Source organism: Scleropages formosus, chromosome 11 (genome assembly GCF_900964775.1).
Source record: "Scleropages formosus chromosome 11, fSclFor1.1, whole genome shotgun sequence".
Classification (NCBI taxonomy): Eukaryota; Metazoa; Chordata; class Actinopteri; order Osteoglossiformes; family Osteoglossidae; genus Scleropages; species Scleropages formosus.
Window position 1 is genome coordinate 6326163 of NC_041816.1, and position 20640 is coordinate 6346802.

The 20640-nt window shown below is 45.6% G+C and overlaps 1 protein-coding gene across 4 annotated transcripts; it reads left to right on the plus strand.

The window, feature by feature from the left end:
* The first annotated feature begins 248 nt into the window (after window positions 1–248).
* znf821 (zinc finger protein 821) lies at window positions 249–14379 on the plus strand. 4 transcript variants are annotated; one of them, XM_018752414.2, is made up of 7 exons: window positions 4278–4594; window positions 4683–4821; window positions 9360–9491; window positions 9599–9720; window positions 10423–10521; window positions 10968–11134; window positions 11246–14379. In XM_018752414.2, exons 2-7 carry the CDS (start codon window positions 4782–4784, stop codon window positions 12066–12068), a joined length of 1383 nt encoding a protein of 460 aa, XP_018607930.2. In that variant the 5' UTR covers window positions 4278–4594; window positions 4683–4781; the 3' UTR covers window positions 12069–14379. The 4 variants fall into 4 exon arrangements, with proteins under 4 accessions (XP_018607931.2, XP_018607930.2, XP_018607929.2 ...); XM_018752415.2 differs by lacking the exons at window positions 4278–4594; window positions 4683–4821 and adding an exon at window positions 249–427; XM_018752413.2 differs by having other exon boundaries at window positions 4278–4821.
* The last annotated feature ends 6261 nt before the right edge of the window (window positions 14380–20640 follow it).

Below are 20640 nucleotides of genomic sequence, written 5' to 3' on the forward strand. Positions count from 1 at the left end.
CTTTCCTTATGGGGGTACAACATGATGACGGCTTGTGAGATTCACGATTACCCCAACAACATTCCGCATCATTTACAAAATGTTCACGCACCACACAACTGCTGTTAGCTAAGATGTTCCAGCACACGTAACATTTTTGCACAATGTTCACCTTTAAAAAGTAAACTGTCGGTTTGCCTGAACATTTACAATGACAAAAATTAATGTGTGTAACCACCGAGCTGCTTCGTTTTAGTTGGCGTTCCGCGCGGACGTATCACACACGGGCGGTTCTGCGGCCCCAACTCCACCGCGTGGCAGCCCGTGATGACGTCATCTTATCGTCCCCGTGGTTCCAGAGAGAGGAGCTTGACTGGTTGCACTTTGTGAAACGCGCCGCCACGCCCTCTAAGCGATGTCGTCATTCCTCACGTATCCACGCCCCCAGGTGAGGCTGGAAGGATATTGAACCTAACGATGCACCATCGGAACGGGGAGGGTGCGCGGGCTTTCCTACTCATGAATGGACGTTTGCAGGAACTTACTTCCGTTGTAATCGTCTCGAGCTTTCAAAAAACGCTTAGCTCTGAAAATGAACTGTGCTCTTAATAGTGCTCTGGACTCAGTGGCAGTTCTGTTATAAAGACAATATCAGTTTAACTTTTCTTTTACACAAAAAAGTTCGAGCTGTTGGAGTTACGCAGTTAATATTTCAATAGTGGACAATATGTGATTTCCTAGAGTTGTACTACATCAGTAGGATGGTTTGTATTTTATTACCAACAATGGTTGGACTCTATAAAAAGCAACCATAGAAACTTGATAAATTCCCTAACAAACTAATGAATATAACCTCCATCCATCCATCCATCTTCCTCTGCTTATCCGGGGCTGGGTCGCGGGGGCAGCAGTCCAAGCAGAGTCCTCCAGACTTCCCTCTCCCCGCACACCTCCTCCAGTTCCCCTGGGGAAACCCCAAGGCGTTCCCAGGCCAGCCGGGACACATAGTCTCTCCAACGTGTCCTGGGTCTGCCCCGAGGTCTCCTCCCAGTAGGACATGCCCGGAACACCTCACCAGGGAGGCATCCAGGAGGCATCCGGAACAGATGCCCGAGCCACCTCAACTGGCTCCTCTCGATGCGGAGGAGCAGCAGCTCTACTCCGAGCTCCTCCCGGGTGACTGAGCTCCTCACCCTATCCCTAAAGGTGCGCCCAGCCACTCTGCGGAGGAAACTCATTTCTGCCGCTTGTATCCGCGATCTCATTCTTTCGGTCATGATCCAAAGTTCATGACCATAGGTGAGGGTAGGAACGTAGATCGACCGGTAAATTGAGAGCTTTGCCTTACGACTCAGCTCCTTCTTTACCACAACAGACCGGTACAATGACCGCATTACCGCGGACGCCGCACTGATCCGTTTGTCAACCTGCCACTCCATTTTTCCCTCACCCGTGAACAAGACCCCGAGATACTTAAACTCCTCCACTTGAGGGAGCAACTCCCCCCCAACCCAGAGGGATCAATCCACCTTTTTGAATATAACCTGTTTATATGTAATTTACATATTCTTCACTAATTAATAGTGAATAGTTAATAATTGAAATAATTTCATAGTACATTTGTTGTACACATCCTGTGATGTACCTGGACACATCATCAGTGAGGTAACCTGGGGTCATGGGGTGTTTCAGGTCTTTCAGCATAACACATCCTCGCAAAGGGAGCCTAACCAGGGTTTTTCACACTGCATGCAAGTGGTGTCACCCTGAATGTACTTCTTAGCGCTGCTGATCCACAGCCATCTAGAGATCTCTCTGCAGCCTCAGCAACAACTTTTACAGCCTTCCTCCTCTTGACTGTCAGTCATTCCCAACACATTTAGGTCAAGGGTGGGTGAGAACCTTGCAATTTTTATTGTATTGTATTAAAATGTATTCATTTAGCAGATGCTTTTCTCCAAAGCCACATACATCTCATAGAAAATACAATTTGTGCATTACATTAGGAGAGAGAGAGGCATAGTTGCAGAAATGTGATTAAATAAACTTTGTTTCTTTCTGCTTTATGCAGCAATGTTCATCACGTGAGTAGGTGCATAAAATGCAGGATAGATGAATCCTGATCACCTTCCTACATTTTTTTTTTATAAAAAGGTACACAAACATTTACGTACAATACAGGAGTAGCGGCTTTGTAAAGGCTTATCTGGGCATGATCCATTTACACCATACATGAGTTTTATTTCTCCATGTTTGTTTCTAAATTTAATAATGTTGATCATTTGTTTAATGATGGAAAAGTATACAGTGTATACTAGTTTATATGCTGGAATGTGACAAATTGACTGGACTGAAGAATCATGTGTCTATATATCCACGTCTCTCCTTCATTTGATCTAATGCACTAATTGTATTTTTCTCTGAGATGTACATAAATTTTTAGAGTATCTGCTAAATGAATAAATGGAAATGTACATAAAACAATTGGTGTTATGAGAAATATGGCTCAGCTTCCAAGATATGTGTGCCAACATGTTTTTCAAAGGTAGAGTAATTAAAAAAGTTGATGTGTTTAGAATATGGTTAAATTTGTTTATTTTTGTAAGCAAAGCACATCTGTGGAGAATGGGATTTCAGTCAGTGGGTTTAATGTTGAATATCTTTGGCCAGTTTTGTTTTTGATAATACTGCAATACTGTGAGGACCCCTCCCTCTGAAGTGTCATCAAAAGGCATTTTTGCAAATTGGAAGTATTAGTACTGTGTATGTACATATCATTTTAACGTCTTTGCTGTGACCACTGCAGTCAGTGTGTTCCAGGTCTCATCTTTGCTGCTACAGACAAGCTCTTCATCTCTTACTGTCAAAGATGAAGTCTAGTTTCCATGTATGCCATCTAATGACTTCCATCAATACAAAGGGCGCTTGGGTTGTTTTAGAAAAATGTGTTGGACAGATAGCTTGTTGGATCTGGAAAAAATTCAACAGTTTTTCTTCTTCCATGTTCCTCTTGCCAGGAATATCAGGCAGATTTTTTTCCCCCCATCCATTGCGAGCTTTGGCTTACTAGTGCAAAATTTCTAGAAATATGTTTTGGCTAGAAGTCCAGTCAATTGTGGCTTGGATTTGTTCATAATCTGTCAACTTTACCTGCATCAGTCATTGTGTTACTTCCAGTCGCAATGATTGCCGTGTCCTTTTGCACAGTAAAACAAACAACCCCATTCTTTCCTACTGTGACTCGTCCAAAATGGTAAATGAGGTGGGTAGTATAGTGGGGTAGCGCTGCTGCCTTATACTCCAAGGCGTCAGGTTTGCATCCCCTCCATGTTTAACTGACACAGTACAAATAGTGTAATAGGTCACCTGTATAACATGTAAATACCTGTAAGTAGCATTACATTAGCAGTTGTTTTGGAAAAAAGTGTTAGCTAAATGGGGGATGCGGTGGCGCAGTGGGTTGGACCGCAGTCCTGCTCTTTGGTGGGTCTGGGGTTCGAGTCCCGCTTGGGGTGCCTTGCGACGGACTGGCGTCCCGTCCTGGGTGTGTCCCCTTCCCCCTCCGGCCTTACGCCCTGTGTTGCCGGGTAGGCTCCGGTTTCCCGTGACCCCGTGAGGGACAAGCGGTTCTGAAAATGTGTGTGTGTGTGTGTGTGTGTTAGCTAAATGAATGAACACAGACTTAGATTCTTGCACTCAACAATCACATATGTGCATCCAAGTCTCTCCTTCTGCTGATGTTCCGCACTCTCAGTGTTTTCCTTTGGAGACAGGATCTGCTAAATGAACAAGTGAATAAATGTAACTGTATGGACGAGGTGCTGCTACGTATAGAAGTCCACGCCACCCAAGGGCGCCCCTAGGGGTAGGAGCGAGGTATTGCATTACAAATAGCAGAAGAACTATAATATCGGATACCTAGTGTATGTTCCCTTGGTTTTATGTATAAACTTTATCTGAAACACGTGCGAGAAAATGTTAATTTAAGGTATTACATGTGTATCGTGATGAGTAGGACAGTGAGTGCGAAGTGGACGATAGTGAAAAGAACGCTAAAGAGATACATCCACCGATTAAAGACAATATGTTACACACAGGGGTAAAAACACAAGAATTAACGTTGTTTTTTTGCGTGCAGTGGTCACAATGACAGAACGCACGTGTTTTTGTCACACCTGCAGCTTTTCTAGCCCTGTCACGGGCGACAACCCCACGGTCCTCCGGGGGCCGCTCGCCTATCCCACAATGCGCCTCGGTGCGCGTGCGCGGCGCGCCTTCGCGGCGCGTCTCGTCCCGTCGGCGCATCTCTGCAGTGCCCTGGCGAGGCGACAGCGACGGGGACTCGGCTTTCTCCGGGGCCGCTCGGGCAGCAGCAGCGTCGCATAGCCTGACGGCGTCGCGACCCACAACACGTTTGTTTGTATTTTTCTTTCTTTACGCCGCAGTGAGCGCCGCTCGGACACCAGTTTGTGTTTGGGCGCTCGGGAGCCGTAAGGGCGCCGGCGGAGACTGAGCCGTCTCCTGTGTCTCCTGTCTCCCTGAGTCCCCCCGAGTCCCCCCGCCGTCCTCTGTCGTGCGCGCTGCGCGAGGCTCTGTCCGTCCGGAAGATCTGGATGTATGTTGACACTCACGGCCGTTCCTTTGCTTTGCTTCTTCGGTGTTTAATTCCTTCTCTATCTTGTGATCATAAATCTCTCCGAAAGGGAGGGCTTTGTTGGTAAAACCCTGCAGCAGCAGGAGCGAGCGGCGAGATCGGGGCTCCGGGGGACGTTGGACTGTTTCCACCCAGGAGCAGGAATAATATGTCCAGACGGAAACAGACGAACCCCTTCAAAGTGAATTGTACGTATTTCGAGTGTTCGCAGTGGATACAGCGTCGCACTTCTGTGTTAGACACTGTCTGATGGATGCGCGGTTTTCAGTGTGTGCCTGGCATGTTTGGATGGATACACTCGTTTGGGTGCATTATGTTGCATGGTAAATTACCACCCTCCTCCTCCTCATGAGTTTCATTATATCACCAATTTCTCTCTGTTCAGTAAGTTCTGTCCTTTATCTTGCAGAGGGTTATACTTCTGCATATTTTGTTAATATCCAAACACAAGCTGTGACAACATCGTGTGTGTGCTGATAGCATGAATGAATGAATGGATGGATGGATGGGTGGGGTGAGTTAAATGTAGAGAAATGCTCTTGGTAGTGTGCCTAGTGTGTCTCTTGTGTGTATTCTGTAGCTGAAGTTCTGTGGAAGTGTCTGCAACACTGCAGCTCTAACAGTGTTTCACTCCTGCACAACAGTAAGAGTTAAGCTGCCATTTCCTACATTTACATTTATTCACTTAGCAGATGCTTTTCTCCAAAGCGACTTCTAATGAACTCTATGTAGTGTTACCAGCCCACACACCTTATTCACCAAGGTGACTTACGCTGCTAGATACACTACTTAGACTGGGTCACTCATCCATACATCAGTGGAACACGCTCTCTCTCTGTCACTCACACACTATGGGGGAACCTGAACAACATGTCTTTGGACTGTGGGAGGAAACCAGAGCACCTAGAGGAAACTCACACAGACACGAGGAGAACATGCAAATTCCTAGAAATCACTTTTTGGCTTTGAGATGTGGCCTTGCTGGACATTGAAGGTCTTCGGTTGACATAGTACGAAAATGTATTGTCAGTTTTGGAGAATATATATAATTTATGAAGTGCCCTAGGATATAAAGCAAAGCTCGACTTCTTTTTTCCGAAGTCTGAAGTTACAAAAATTTCTTGGATTTATTTTTCTGTGCCTGTTTTTCAGCTATTTCCTAGAGGGTGTATATTGTGAGGTAATTGCCAGGTTTCAGGTATGGTGCTCCATCATCTGTTCAGTGCAGACAGTGACTGGGTGATGTGGATGTGTCTTCTGGATGTGTACTGTGGATGGGTGATGTGGCCGAGCATCCCTCGGCTGTGAGCGAGGTTTTTGTGGAAGGGGTTGGTTGGTTAACTGGGCTTCCAAAGTGTAGTCAGTTCAACTGTCTGTCCAACCGCTGTAAGAAACTGAGCAGTTGTGGGTTTAACACGCTCAGCTCTCTCTGTTCTTTGAATACCGTTACCCAGATCTGCTCAGACAGCATAGCGGTTATCTTGTTGTGAAGCAGTGCAGATGAAACCAGAGGTAAACCTGAATAATGGACTTCTTGAGAATGGAAGAGGCTTGATGAAGTTGTTTCATTTTCCGAAATAACACTGAGTGACTGGTGCGAGATGCAGTGACCTTGCTGCAAACCACCAATCCATTGGCTGCCAGTCCTCGATGGGGAGGAGATTTAATTAAATGTGCCAACAGTTATTCAGCAGGTTGGAAACCTTGTGTGGGATCCTTGGAAGTGACAGCCATTGATTTGGTGCCATCAACCTGGGCAAAATCATAATTTCCTTAACCAGCAATTGTCTGTTGGTTTCGATTGCTGTTGGGCACCCACGATTTGAAAAGGGCTCAAAAGAAGCCGGAAGGGAAAGGTATCCAGAATCACTGTTACTTATTGAGGACCGTGCGTGATGCAGTTAAATGAGGTGGACTTGGGAATAATTTCAACATAAAGCCTTCCATCATTTTAAGAAGTTCCCCTCCATCACAGGATAATGAGTGGGTATCAGTTTCCTTGTTGAAAGAGATTTGAAAGCTTGAGAGATTCAAGAAGAGGTATTGTTGTTTCCACCTTGGCTAGAAGGTGCACTGTGACATGAGTGCGTTGTTGTCCTGGGCACCAGTCACTGTGAATCTGGCACACATCACCATGAAACCTCACTCATGACTAAGGAGCCACCAAGGACTTGGAGTTATCTGCAGCTCACTAATCATGGGTCATGACTAACTGCTCAGTCATCATCTCCCTGTAGGTTTAAGACTGCCAGTGAAAGTCCTTTCGGCAGGTAACTTCCTCGGGCATCTGATTCTGAGGTTGTGTTTGTGTTACCCCTGTGCTGTGGAGCCACTGTAGGTTACTTGAGGTAGGACCAGAGAAGATTCAGAACCCGTAGGCTTTTAATGCACAAAAGTTGGTTCAGATCTTTGCTGAGGTGCATAATCTGCTTATTACTGACCAGACAGGCGGCAAATAGTAAGAGCTCAGGAACGTAAGAGCAGAGGTGAAACCAGAGTGTGGCATAATGATTGATCATTGGGTCTTCTTTGGGGACAGCTGGTAGTGTAGCGTTTAGAGCTGCTGTCTTTCGACTCAAAGGTTGCAGGTTCAAGTCCTACCTCCAGTTGTAGTACCCTTGAGCAAGGTACATACCCTAAATTGCTCCACTGTAGAAATAGGTAAATAATTGTCAGTAAATTAAGTTTGTAAGGCGCTTTGGAAAAACGCATCAGCTAAATGAATAAATGTAAATACTGAGGCTTTTTATCATGGCTCACTGGTGGTTTGCTGTTTTAGTCACTCCTCAACTTGGAGGTTTTATGACTCAAAGCTGCATTCAGCTGATTTACTGTATGGGCTCAGTGTTAGAATTGCAAAAGAAAGGAAAAAGGCTGGAGGGGAAAACAGTGTTTCTGCATCTTTATTGCATTATGTTGTACATACGTGTGTGTGTGTGTGTGTGTGTGTGTGTTGGTGTTCAGGACTTTGGAATGTGATGGCTCTGAGGGGCCCTGGTGGATGATTGGCTTGAACAGATAGATTTTTTTTTTTTTGAGCTCATTCATTCTGGGGTTGCAGTTTGATCAGTGATTGATGTCTGCGGTCAGGAAAAGCACGTGGGTCTAGTCTGCGCTGTCCACTTTTCCAGTTTCCGTTACTCTGCTTTGAAGGACTGCCATGTTTTTTCCGGAGATTCGGCGACAGACCTTGCAGTTTGTGTCATGGACGTGTCCCATGGCAGAGGTGTGATAATGAGACGTAGCGTTTGACCCCGGGGTCTTTGTGGGGAGGGAAACCTTGAGGGGATGAGAAGCTGGGAGGCACTCTTCACATGGGGTGCAGCGCTGCTCTTACAGTTAGGACAGGGGGACATGAGCTGAGGGAGAGGAATCTGCTCCCTAAAGTGGTCTGAACTGGGAAGAGAATTATGGGCCCCTCGGCTTTGGCCTCAACGCCTCCCATAGACCCAGACCTGGGCTTCGAGCTCTGGTTGTGTGGTTGTGTATGGGTAGTGGTGGCAGGGGGGCAGCGGTGCTGGAATTCAGCTGCACCCCCTTGTAGTGGAGTCTTGATGTTTTTTCTTTGTCTGTTTTGTTTTGCCTACCCCCAGTCCCCCCCTACCATTACTGCTACCAACCTTCAGTGTCTGTTGGCAGATGAGTTTGTTTCTTTGTCTGGTTTCAGTCAGACACTGCGTCACCTCCTGCCTACAGACACACAGACTCACAGAGATAACATCGGAGTGGCAGAGAGGGAGAAGGAGAGCGAGCAAACGAGGGAGGGTGGGAGGGAGTGGAGAGTGAGACAGATGTACAGACAGCACTCGTTGGGGGGGATGGGCAGCGCTTACCCATCAATCACGGACTGCGCGCCGTCAGTCCGGCCTGTGGTGGCAGTTCATGGCTCAGACCCACTCCTTCCTTATGGACGAAGGCCTGTGCTCGGTTTTCTAGATCTGTTTGACTTATCAGCAGAGAAATGGCACCGGGAGACATGCAAATCCAGGGAAAACAAAGAGGGAAATTCCTCAACTGCAGCCACGCCTTTTCCCCAACATACCCAAAACATGTCCCCTGGAGTATTTGCGTAGGCTGCCATTCACTCAGCACCAGGTGACTAAAGTTGGGCCTCGCCTACTGTGGACACAGCCAGAGATTGTGTGTAATACAGCATCATCTCTCCTGAGGACGCAGGTCTTTGGTTGAAAGCCACGTGGTCAACGACCAGCATGTGTGGCTCTGTGGACATGTAACAGTGAGCAGATTGGCCAAGTTATGATCCTTTATTGCTAGGCTGTGTGCTGTTTGAACTCCTCCTTGATTTTATTCTGAGTGTTTTATTACCAGTCACTGTGTTAGTCTCATGTGTGACATTAGCCCTACAGTTGAGCAGTTCAGCTCTGTTTTGACCTTTTGCATAGACTGACCTTTTGTCTTTAATCCGTCATAGTCAGTGGTTTGCAGTCTTGGTTTCTACTATTTGGCCATGTCGTCCTGTGTGATGGGACTCTACCACCCTGTAGACAAAGTTGCTCCCAATGGACAAACTTCTAACATGGTAATGGTTGTTCAGGATATACCCTTATATTCTCTCTCCATTCCTGTCAGCTGTGAATGAGTGGGAGGATCAGGAGTGGTTTCTTTCATCCCTCACATATCCCAGGACAACTGGTTCATGCTCTATGCTCACAGCTCCCTTGTTGCCTGTGTCCATGGAACTGACTGCTTCCCTGCTTTTCCACAGGGCTGTTCCCCACCACAGGGCTTGTAGGCCCTGAGCACAACATGGACCCCAAGAGCAGAGAGGACGTTGCTGAAGACAGCGAATGTCATAGCAACAACTCACGAGAGTTGGAGGAGCAAGACAGTGCCACCGGTGAGGAGATGTGTAACCCATGGGTGAGGGAGTTGTCAGGTGTATCATGTCTCAGGTTCTATATGCAGTCTTGGTTATTATGATGACCGGATGTTGTGTCTTTATAGAGGACAGTGACAGCGACCTGGACAACCCCGGAGAAGACTCTTCGTCTAACACCTCAGCCGAAGACAGCATGACTGCTTCCAAGAGCAGCCAGTGCTCCTTACAGGAAGGGGAGGTGAAGGAGGTGAGCTTATTACTCATAGAACAGTTAAAAACCTACAGGAGGCACCACAGTGACTTTACTTTGTGCTACTGACAGAATTTAGCCATCTACTTTTCCACAGCTTGTAACATAAGTGCACAGGTGTAGAGGAGTTTGACAAATAATGGAAAGACCACATTCATGATGGTTACTCTGCATGGCCATGGAATATGAACCCATTTTTGGTAAGTTGGTATAACCTGATGGGACAAGTATTACTTCCTCGTGATGTCCCCATGTTTCAACATAACGCCTCAGTAATATCCACTGAATGGATTGAGGACCAGGATGAAGTCAAAGGCTTTTGGTTGCCTCCCCTTACTCTAGATTGACACATTGCTGAACCTTTATGAGAAATTCTGGAGCTGAGGTTATAGAGTAAATTTCCACTTTCTTCATCCCCCAAAATAACAGAAGGCTTTCCTCCTTGAAGAATTGTCCGGCAATCCAGCTCACGCAGTTCATGATGTGATGACTGCATTCCAAAAAGTGAAGCTCCTCTGAGGAAAAGCAGTGACCACAGCCTTGACTAGTTTATATCCATTGACTTCGTCCATCCTTTGTAGATAAATATATTGTGTTGAGTTACTGTTTTTGTCTGTTGGAAGTGGAGCTGTATTCCTGGGTGGACTGTGGGGGATTCTGGAAAGCCAGCTGTACGACACACCTCCCATATCCTTGCAGGAGAGGGAAGAAGGCAGCACAGCAGGGAATAGCTACATGTGTCCCCTTTGCGCTCTGGAGTTCAGCGGCCCCGAGCAGCTCATTGCACACGTCTATCAGGTGAGAGGTTACCTGGGGTGGGGCAGTTAGGGGAGGAGACCTGGGGTATTGTGAGCCTCCTGAAACTCTCAAAAAGGTTGCTGTTACCAAGAAGCCCCAGTGAGGATGGAGGTGGTGGTTAAACCGGAGAAACCAGAACTCTTCTTATTGGTGCAAGCAGTCAGAATGGGAGCTCTAGCTCAGTCAGCTATCTGACATGCTATGTGAAGTGGCGCCCACAGTCAGCTGTAGAGCGGGAGGGCAGAAGTGACTCAATATGTGGGATGTTCACGGTTAGATATTTTCATTGTTAAAATGGTTCGAAAGAGCTTGAATTGTCGGTAACGGGTTAGCCTGAATCGACACTAAACAGACTGCAGGCTGGATACCGGGACCTGCTGTTTGACCTGGGAAGGGTTGCTACATCTGCCTCCATCTCTTCCACTCCCCCCCCGGCCTGCGGGTAGCACACGGCAATGGTGGGCGGCAGCAAGAGCTACGTGTGTCCCGTGTGTGGCCGTGCCCTCAGCTCACCTGGCTCCCTGGGTCGCCACCTGCTCATCCACTCCGAGGACCGGCTGTCCAACTGCGCCGTGTGTGGTGCTCGCTTCACCGACACCCACAACTTCAACAGGTCCGTCTAAGAGGAGTCGCATGTCCTCATGTCAAGTTGTCGGTGTAAAACATACCGCGGTAACAACTGGCTTAGAGACAGTGAGCATTAATCGCTGTGTGTTTCTTGCAGGGAGAAGCTGAGAGAGTTCCTTAATACTGGTGGACCGGAGAGCAGCAGCAGCAGCAGTAGCGATGAGGCGTGTGGCCTCAATCAGGTCATCTCCAGTGATGCCATACCCAACACCAGCCCAGGAGCTGCACTGCCCTCCCTGTCCGACAGCCTGTTGTCCTCCCCCTCATCCCTGCCGCCCCTCCCCGACAGCCTCAGCCCGTCCAACCCAAGCCTGCCACCTCTGGGAGACATCTTGAGCCCCATGTCGGTGTACCCCGCAGGGGTCCTCCTGGTGTGCAACACCTGTGTGGCCTACCAGCAGCTCGTGGAGGCGCAGTCGGCTTCCACGCGGAAATGGGCCGCTCGGCGCCGCAACGAGCCAGCTGAGGCGCGTATGCAGAGGCTGGAGCGTGAACGCACCGCCAAGAAGACCAAGCGTGCTAATGAGACGGCGGAGGAGCGGGAGCTGCGGCGCCTGCGTGACCGCGAGGCTAAGCGACTGCAGCGCATGCAGGAGACAGAGGAGCAGCGGGCGCGGAGGCTGCGCCGTGACCGCGAGGCCATGCGCCTCAAGAGAGCCAATGAGACCCCCGAGAAGAGGCAGGCACGTCTCATCCGTGAGAGGGAGGCCAAGAGGCTTAAGCGACGACTGGAAAAGATTGACCCCTTGCTGCGGATGCAGATCGAGCACGACCCCGCGGCTATGGCTGCTCTCACAGCCGACATGAGCCTCTTCCAGTTCCCGTGCCCCTCGCTGCCGTCTTGCGAAGGTCCTATAATGCACCATGCCTCGCGCAACTCGCTGTCTCCAAGCAGAGAGTGGGTGGAGGGCCATCATTAGGGTTCAGTCTGCCTGTTGAGGGGTGACAACAAAGAGAACCACATTGTGTTTGGGGGTTCCCAGCCTCTTTGCTGCAAAGACCTAACCCAACCAACAGGACCATGTAAACAAGGAACGCGTAAGCGGATAAACACAGGGTCAACTTCTTTTTCCGTTAAATGAATTCTGTGACATTGGAGCATGTTTTAAAGGTATTTTGCTGCTCTTTTATGAGAGGACAGACCCAACACTCCTATGACAAACAGTGTAAGCAGGGGAGGAGTTATTTGCACATGGACCTACAGTGATTGGGGAGAATAGCCTTGCTTCTTACCCTCTCTCTGGTTTACTGGCAGCTACCTCCCTTGCTGCCATTGCGGGTCACTGGCAAGATCACACCCACTCAATCTACTACCTCGCATTTGGGTCTGGCAGTGTCCTTGCTGACCTGTAGGGCCTGTTGGCGTTAGCAGCCTGGTGTGCTCACAGGCCATGTTCAAAGAACCAACAGATATCCGGTGTGCTCCGTCAGAGCGGATTTATCCTCGCTCCCACTTCCTCCTTGCAGCCAGGGATCATCCATGCTGATATGGTTCTGGCGGATTTCTCAAAAGAGTTGGTTGTCAAAGACTCAAAATGCAGGGGGTGAAGAGAATTTGCAATGTCAAATGAGAGGGGTGATGAGGGAGATTAGGTTTTCAGATTTTGGCACATCCAGTCAAACCTCAAATGTCTACCGGACCCAACAGTAGTCCGGCTGCACTTTTCTCAGTTTTGGCCCAGAGGGTGAACGTGGACCACAGGGATTCCTTCATTCCCATTCTCATGAACCTGTCAGAAAGGTTGGGACCAGAAAACACTGCCAAACACTCATATTTTCTCAGCCTTCTTTTCTTACTGGTCACATTGACCTCCCTGAACCAGATTTGCACAATAAATATTCCACTGCGTACGGCCTCGGAGTCATTTGAAAGGACGACCCAAGGTTTACCACTGAGGCTAAGTAACACTTGGATGTCTTCTGCTGCTGTCTCTGTCCATTACCTCTTGTAAGTCAGTCATTGACACCTACAGTAAGAATTCCTGAGGCATTCGCTGGCCTAGAGCCTTTCGAAGAGAAGTTTACTTCCAGGTGATCCTGATTTCGAAATGCATGATGATGAGGTCCTTGTCATGGATTTTTTTGTCTTAACTATTTTTGTCCAATGCCACTTTAATTACAGGTTGTAAATGATAAACTCAGAAATTTTAACTTGACTGATAAATCAGTCATCAGCAAGGTCATTAAGTTATCGAGTTCCTAAGAAAGCAGTCATTGACGTAAGAATGAGATTGAAAGCATTCGAGCTTTTCCCATGTCTTTCGACATTCTTCTGACAAACTACTCATTTCAAGGTCCTGCACTCCCGTTTAATTTTACGTTACAGAAACTAAAATAATTACTGACTTGAATAAATAGTAACTGTTTTATGAGACAAATTGAGACCACCACAGGAAAGGAGAGCTACTGTTTGAGCCATTCCAAGGAGGAAGCCATTAAGAAAAATATACCCTTTTGCATGCAAGGCGTTGTCTCCAACTCTGGCACCTGGGGGTGGTTCAAACTGCTATGCAACCGATGAGGAATTGACACTTTTAACTATGCAGGACTGTGTGTAAGAAACGGGCACAAACCAGACAAGAAGTGCAACTCAGACAATGCAACTCCATGGAGCTCACAGAAGTCGAGCACCTGGCGATTCCTGCGGGCTGGACGTTGATGGAACGGAGTCCTCTGTGGTGAGTCACCTGCGGTACACAACCGAAAGAGTGACTGATCCAGCAGTGGTCCGAGGGTTGCGGATGAGTCCATCGGGCCCCTGCTGTGTGAAAGGGCTCAAAGATAACAATTCTTGCAAATTACCTTTGCACTTCAGCAAAAAAAAAAAATTTTCTCACTGCTGTTTTTGCCATTTTAAACAAAGAAATGGTTTATTTTCTTCACAGTTCACTTTTATATTGCAGCTAGTTATACTTTATTGACCACATTCAGTGCTCTAATGAGTTACTGGCACCCTTGGTACCTCTAACCCAGAACCAGATCCACCCAAAAATGGTTAAACAGAGATAAGCTTTTGTAGTGGCCATCACAGTCCCCTGACCTGAACTACACTGAAAACCTGGGTGTAGGGGCTAAGGAGGAGTACATGTGCGAGGACCCGGACAGATTCTGTAAGGCGGTATGGTCTCGCATCCCTTGCCAGGTGGAGAAGATGGCAATGCTTGAGAAAGGGAGAGTGTAGAGTATTAAATGCAGGGGTGCCAACAACTGACATCTTTCAGAATAAAAATGTTCATCCTCTCTGCAATGGTATCATAATAATGTAATTTTGTCATAGTGCTAAGCATAGAAAATATTTCATAATGGTAATTTTATTCCCAGCATTTTTTGCTCATTTCTACCAAGGGTTCCAGTAATGCTGGAGAGCACTGTATGAAGTACTGTACTTTTGTTTTGCTACAAGTGAAGTCAGATGATGTGAACTAAAACTCCATGTTCTCCCTCTAACTGTATAAATAGATTATTTTAGCTATGTGACACATTCTGGATTTTGGAAACTGAGAATCCCCAGTGTCTGTGTGCTTGTAGGTGACTCAGTCAAACACACAGCTACAGCTTAGGCCAACACTGCATGTTGAGAACTACATTTAATCAACTGTTAAATATGAGCTAGTGTTTGATTATATGCCTGCCCTTTTAAATTCTTAAGTTAATGCAAGGTCTGGGATCCAACCATGTGTTCTTTAAGCTCTTTAGCCTTCTGTTAAGGTTTCAGGATGCAGTTTTCATGTTTACAGAATTAACCGAAGAGGCCGAAGAAGTTGCCAATGGGGATCTACTCTGTCGTTAGGATTGGTGCAGGACCCAATTCTGTTACTGGTTTAACAGATTTGAGGGAAAAGGCAAAGAATGTGGAAATAAACCAGTGGAAATTTTCTCCTGTGTCCTCTGGTGCATTTGTTCTTTTCACAGTTCACACCTTGACAGGGAAAGGTTGGTGTTCACAAAACTGCTTGAATAGAAGATTCTGGTGGGTGTCCACCTAGAGGTCCAGGCTGGTGCAGTACCCTGTCAACAATGAAATGGTCAAGATAGAGGCCAAGATCCTATAAACACTCAATGGCAGTGGGCAGCTCGATGGAACAGTGAGTAGTGCTCCTTTTTCACAGCACCTGGGTGGTGCAAAAGGACATGGTTTTGATCCCCCGGTGTGTGAAGTTTGCCTGTTCTCCCCATGTCTGCATGGGTTTCCTGCAGCTGCTCTGGTTTCCTTCCCCAGTCAAAGGAGATGCTGTGCAGGTTCATCCATAGTATATGGATATGTGTGTGTGTGTGTGTGTGTGTGTGTGTGTGTGTGTGTGAGAGAGAGAGAGAATGTTCCACTGATGTATGGATGAGTGACCCATTGTAAGCAGTGTATCCAGCAGTGTAAGTCACCTTGGTGAATGTGGTGTGTGGGCTGGTAACACTACATAGAGTTCATTGGAAGTCACTTTGGAGAAAGGAGTCTGCTAAACAAATGTAAATGTAGTACCATTCTGCCTTGCTAAAAGTACCTACTATACTGGTACATGACAACTGACAGTTGTGGTAGTGGGTGAATGCATCATCTGACGAAGCAATCACAGTAAAAGCTGAAACGGGCCAGTTCACTTGAACTTCGCGTGTTAATTTCCTTGGAATTAAAGGTCTTGTTTTAACAGTTTGTATTACAAAAGATGAGCACCTCCACACTCAAAGGGCAGAATACAGCACAGTAAAAGATAACTGCTTTAAGTATTCATTTACAAATCCATTATCAAGGACAAAAAAAAAAAAAAAACTCCAGTCTGGATAATGTCTATATATATTATGTGTTTACTTAACAAACATGATAAATGCAATGTTCCATAAGAAGTTAGCTGTAACAATAAAAATACAATATCTTTGTGTCCTTAAGTACATTGAATTAGAACAGCAAAAGAAACTAGATCAGCCCTAAATCACAAAAAGGTACAAATATACAGTACAAATCTATTTTATTCAAAACGGGTACAAATAAAATGCAACAAAATATAGTTATTAATGCTTTTGAAAGTTCAGGTAGGTGTAGGGTATTATAAGAAATGGGAGCACTTTAGGTAGACGACTAAGGCTTTTGATAAGAATTAATACATATTGGTATGACCATAAGATATTAAAACTCACTATACAAAGTTTATACAACCTGGATTATACTTTGAGGATTCAATATTACATACATTGTTGCATATATTTTTGCCATTTCTATGCATTAAAGATGCCTTTTTTTTAAAATTTGTCACATCACATAGTGCCAAAAGTACAATGCTAATCCAACGCTATATGTGAACCATTCCCTTGTGATAACTTAGTGATACCTGCTTTGATTCGGTTGCAGATCGTCCCCTCTCCACTCCCCATGTACCTCACCCGGTCCTGGGTTTCAGTCAGGATGTGCCCCTGGTTGGGCAGTTTCAGTCTGAGGGGTCTTTGTTCCCCATGTGCTCTAACCTGTTATGATTTGAAGCCATTAACTTGAACAGCAGGCCACGGCAGCTGGAGCACTGGCTATGAATCAGCTAAATCAGACTAAAACCAGCAGGGCTGTGGCCCTTTGTTGATCTGTGCCCTGCTTTGTTTCCACAAGATGAGGGCAGATTCACACAGCGGGACTCTAGTGGAGTAAAACAAATTTCCACCTTAAAAGAAGCAGAAGCTGTTCTTTTAAACGCTAAGTGGCCTTCCTCAAGCCCCAATTTCATGTCAGTAAAAAGTTATTCAGTCATCGCTTTTCTTTTCTACTATGTTCTCCATCATACATAGACAAACCCTCCACTTGGCAATTTGTTAGGAAGCAGTCTGACAACCTGCACAGCCCCACTGGCCGACCTGCAGGAACCTCCAGCACACCACTGTGATACCGGTAGCACGTGATGTCCTCCCTCCAGCATGCTGAACCACCATCAAACCTGTCCTCCTTTAGGCCCAGGACTCCAATGTGTGACCTACTTACTGGTCAACAGGATTTTTCTTCTGCTGATATGCATTAAACTCCAGCGTGATACCCATCTCTCCGCAAAGTGTCAACCTGCATCTTGTGGAAACAGACTGTTTTGTCTGAAACCGTGTCAGTTGCACTTCCCAGTTGAACAGCTTGCCAAACTGCTGTCCTTGTCTCCCATGTCCATCCTGAACCATTTTGTCTACTGACCACTTCCACTGCACACGCAAAGAACAATTCACTCAAGCCTGTCGCTGATTTAACATGATTCTTAAGGCAGTACTGACAACCGTGATAAAATACAAATCATACTGCATTTGTGTATATATAATACATACTATTATATATACCATATACATACTATGTGATCAATTAATCAACTTTCCTTAGAACACCACAATTTAAGGGGAATTAAGTGCAACAGATTCTTTGTTTCTTAAAATACATATAAATAGAGAAGTAATCACAGGAGGAAAAAAAAAAAAAAAAAAACATGCAAGTGAGGTTCTTTTAATCAAAGTGCAGTTCCTACGTTCATCCTTTACCCGCCTTTTGAACCCAGGTCCCAAACCCAACTGCTCAAACATCAATCTCAGCAACTGACCAAAGATCACATACACTGGACTCTACTCTACTTGCGCAGGATTTTGTGTATGTTCACATGTGTGCACTATGTCAGAGCATGCTGGATGGACGGTGTTTTACACAACTGTGAAGTAAGGACATCTGTGGTTTACGGTCTTCGTGCATGACCCAAATGCTACCTTCTCGAGCGCAGTCGAAACATGGACCGTACTCCACAGACCCAGATCTCAATAAATCGCACCCAACTCCGCTCATGGCTAACAGCTTCTGAAACCAAAACCAGGCAAACAAAACCAGATGGGGAACTCCCATCCCCCAGCAGACAGGTTTCAGAGCACTTAGCATAGCTGCATTTATAAAGGGTACTGGAGCTTTGCTTCAGATACACCTGGACCAAGGGTACAAAAACATTAACCCATAACAGCAGTTTCTGTAGCGATCTCTTAATGAACCCGAGCGAAAGAGAAACTACATAAACCATACTCTTTGCTAACATCCACTAGTGTCACGATCAACCGTCGCAGCATTGGGCTCGAATGAATTCTTCATGAGTGAACTCAAAACAGATTATTGACACCATCAACGATCTCCAGAGATCACACATGGGAGGATTGTTAAAATGCAATTAAGGACAGAAATGATCCTATGCGGCACTGCTTAACACCCAACAATGGTCATCCAACCTTCGTTATCCTTGGGAAACATTCTTGCTTTGAGCACAAGTCACTTGACATCATAAATGTGATCACAATTAGAAGAGCTACCAAAGACTTGCTACCACTTAAAGAAAAATTGGCTTTTTTTTGGCCTGACAGATCAGATGTTACTCAAAACATTTGATTAGTTCGGTCCACATCTCCAACACATAATTAGCTACATAAATACGAACCTGCTTTCCAAATGTGTACTGACACCCCTTTGGTCCAGCTAAGTCCTTGAAGCTATGTCACCTGGATTTCCTTTGAGTTGTGTCCTTGTGGCAGACCAGAGGAGACTCAATCGATCGCTAAGGGCACTACTGCAGAACACACGCAAAAGCCATCGCAACTTGAGCCTCACCAAGCACCACGGGGAGAGGGACCTGAAGCTATGAAGATCATGTGCCAAAGAGAGGTCAGCGATCCGAGTGTCCGTGTGCTGATGGCGTGTCCCAACATAGAGAAGAAAGAGGTAACGTGCAACACATGTTTTTCTGACTCGGTGAAAACAAGGAGTTCATGTAACGAGGTATTAAGACACTGTAGAAAACACCTATTTGGGCTTTCTCTGACAAACCAGAGAATGTGACTTAACAAAAAAGTCAGCAAAGCAGTATTAAGCATCACTGGTCCCAATGCCCTTCAATGTCAGGTGTCCTTAGAAAACTTAAGAGTGACTGCATCAAAAAGGGACATCTCCGCACAACAACTGGACCAGTACAAGGGTTCCACTGTTTTATACAAAACACCAAACCTGTGAGTTGGTAGACCTGGACGTTAAGAGGAAAATACTTCATAGCTCTTACTGCATAGCACATAGCAAAATCCTACATGAAAGCAATTAAGATTTTCTTTAGGTATTTTTTTCTAAATATATTGCTTACAGCATAAAGTTTGTGACCTAATGGATTTATAAATACATTGACACGAAGGACCATAACCGCACTACTTTCAATGGCTACAATTTCTTTACATGAAGAATACATTTCTTTCCTGTGCATACTTTTTAAAAAATGTTTTAATACTCTGAATATGGGGATGTCACCAGAGCAGTAAGACTGAATGGATTTCTCTGCAACCCAGTCGTTCTGTAACCAAGAACTATAATTGAGGATAAAGACACTAAACAGAAGATGAAATGACGAAACAATGAAAGTGGGAAGATTGAAATAGCTAAAATGGATGGGAATGTCATATCTTTTGGAATGCCTTTTCTGATTTAAGTCTTATATTTCTGTATATTCTAATTGCACTTTAACTCAATTCAGTCGTTCAAAATTTCTGCTAGAAAAATCAGGGAAGATGCAGCATTTGTGGTCGGTAGTTTGTAAACAGCATCAACCAAGCAGGTCAGCTGAGAAACTTTCAAGAAAAAGGCTTGAATATTAAAAACATTTTCATCTTCCAGGAAAAAAGATAATGAAAAACAGGAATTCAATAAGACTCCAACGATACCACTAAAACAGAAATGTGGCCCAAATGTGAAGATATTTAAGGACCACTTGTAAGTATTGCAAAGGATTAGAGACAAATTTGTACTATAAAATTGCAAATAAAATACAGGAAAAAGAAAAATATCATCATTACTTTGGAAGAGATTTCTTCAATATGGGCATTTCCCAGAAAGGGGACTGAAAGGTAGAGGACTAAACCCTGATCCTCCCAAGAACGGGAGTGCCATGAGTCCTCCGCTCACACTCGACACTTCTCTTACTACAACCGCCTCCAACAGAAACTACAGAAACAAAAGGATTGCAATCCAAATAATGACCAGAAAATTGTGCATTGTTTGGGAGGACAAAGGAAGATTTTGGGTCACAATTTAAAAAAAAAAAAAAAAAAAAAAAAAAAATTTCCTGGCAACGGCTGCACTCACTGCTGTATAAAACCAATGTCCCAAAAAGCACACAAGCTGATTACAGGAAATCTACTATTGCTTTGATAAGTTACTGAGCATCTAGGAGATTACAGGATTTATAGTGGTGTCATTCTCCCCAAAAGGTTCCCCAATGACACCAACACTTTGTTGCAGTCAAAGGATCTCTGAAGGATACGTAGATCTTTGGAGGAAATGCTTCTCACCCATACACTCTGTACACACACACACTCATCAGCCTGGTTTGCAGCAGGGTCACAGCTGAGCAGAAGTCCACACCCTTCACCATGGCAAAGATGTGATGATGGTAAGGTCAGTGGCAAGGCTCGAGAATGTTCCCATCTGAGCTGATGAGGTATTGACGAGGTTCTTTCTGGAGTTGCCCTTGGAGG

Excerpts from the sequence above, each read along its gene's own strand:
- znf821 (XM_018752413.2), top strand. The coding sequence starts at position 4,782 with ATGTCCAGACGGAAACAGACGAACCCCTTCAAAGTGAATT. Across the intron at positions 4,822-9,359 it reads GAACCCCTTCAAAGTGAATT|GGCTGTTCCCCACCACAGGG; the intron begins GTACGTATTTCG and ends GCTTTTCCACAG. Across the intron at positions 10,522-10,967 it reads TCATTGCACACGTCTATCAG|CACACGGCAATGGTGGGCGG; the intron begins GTGAGAGGTTAC and ends GCCTGCGGGTAG.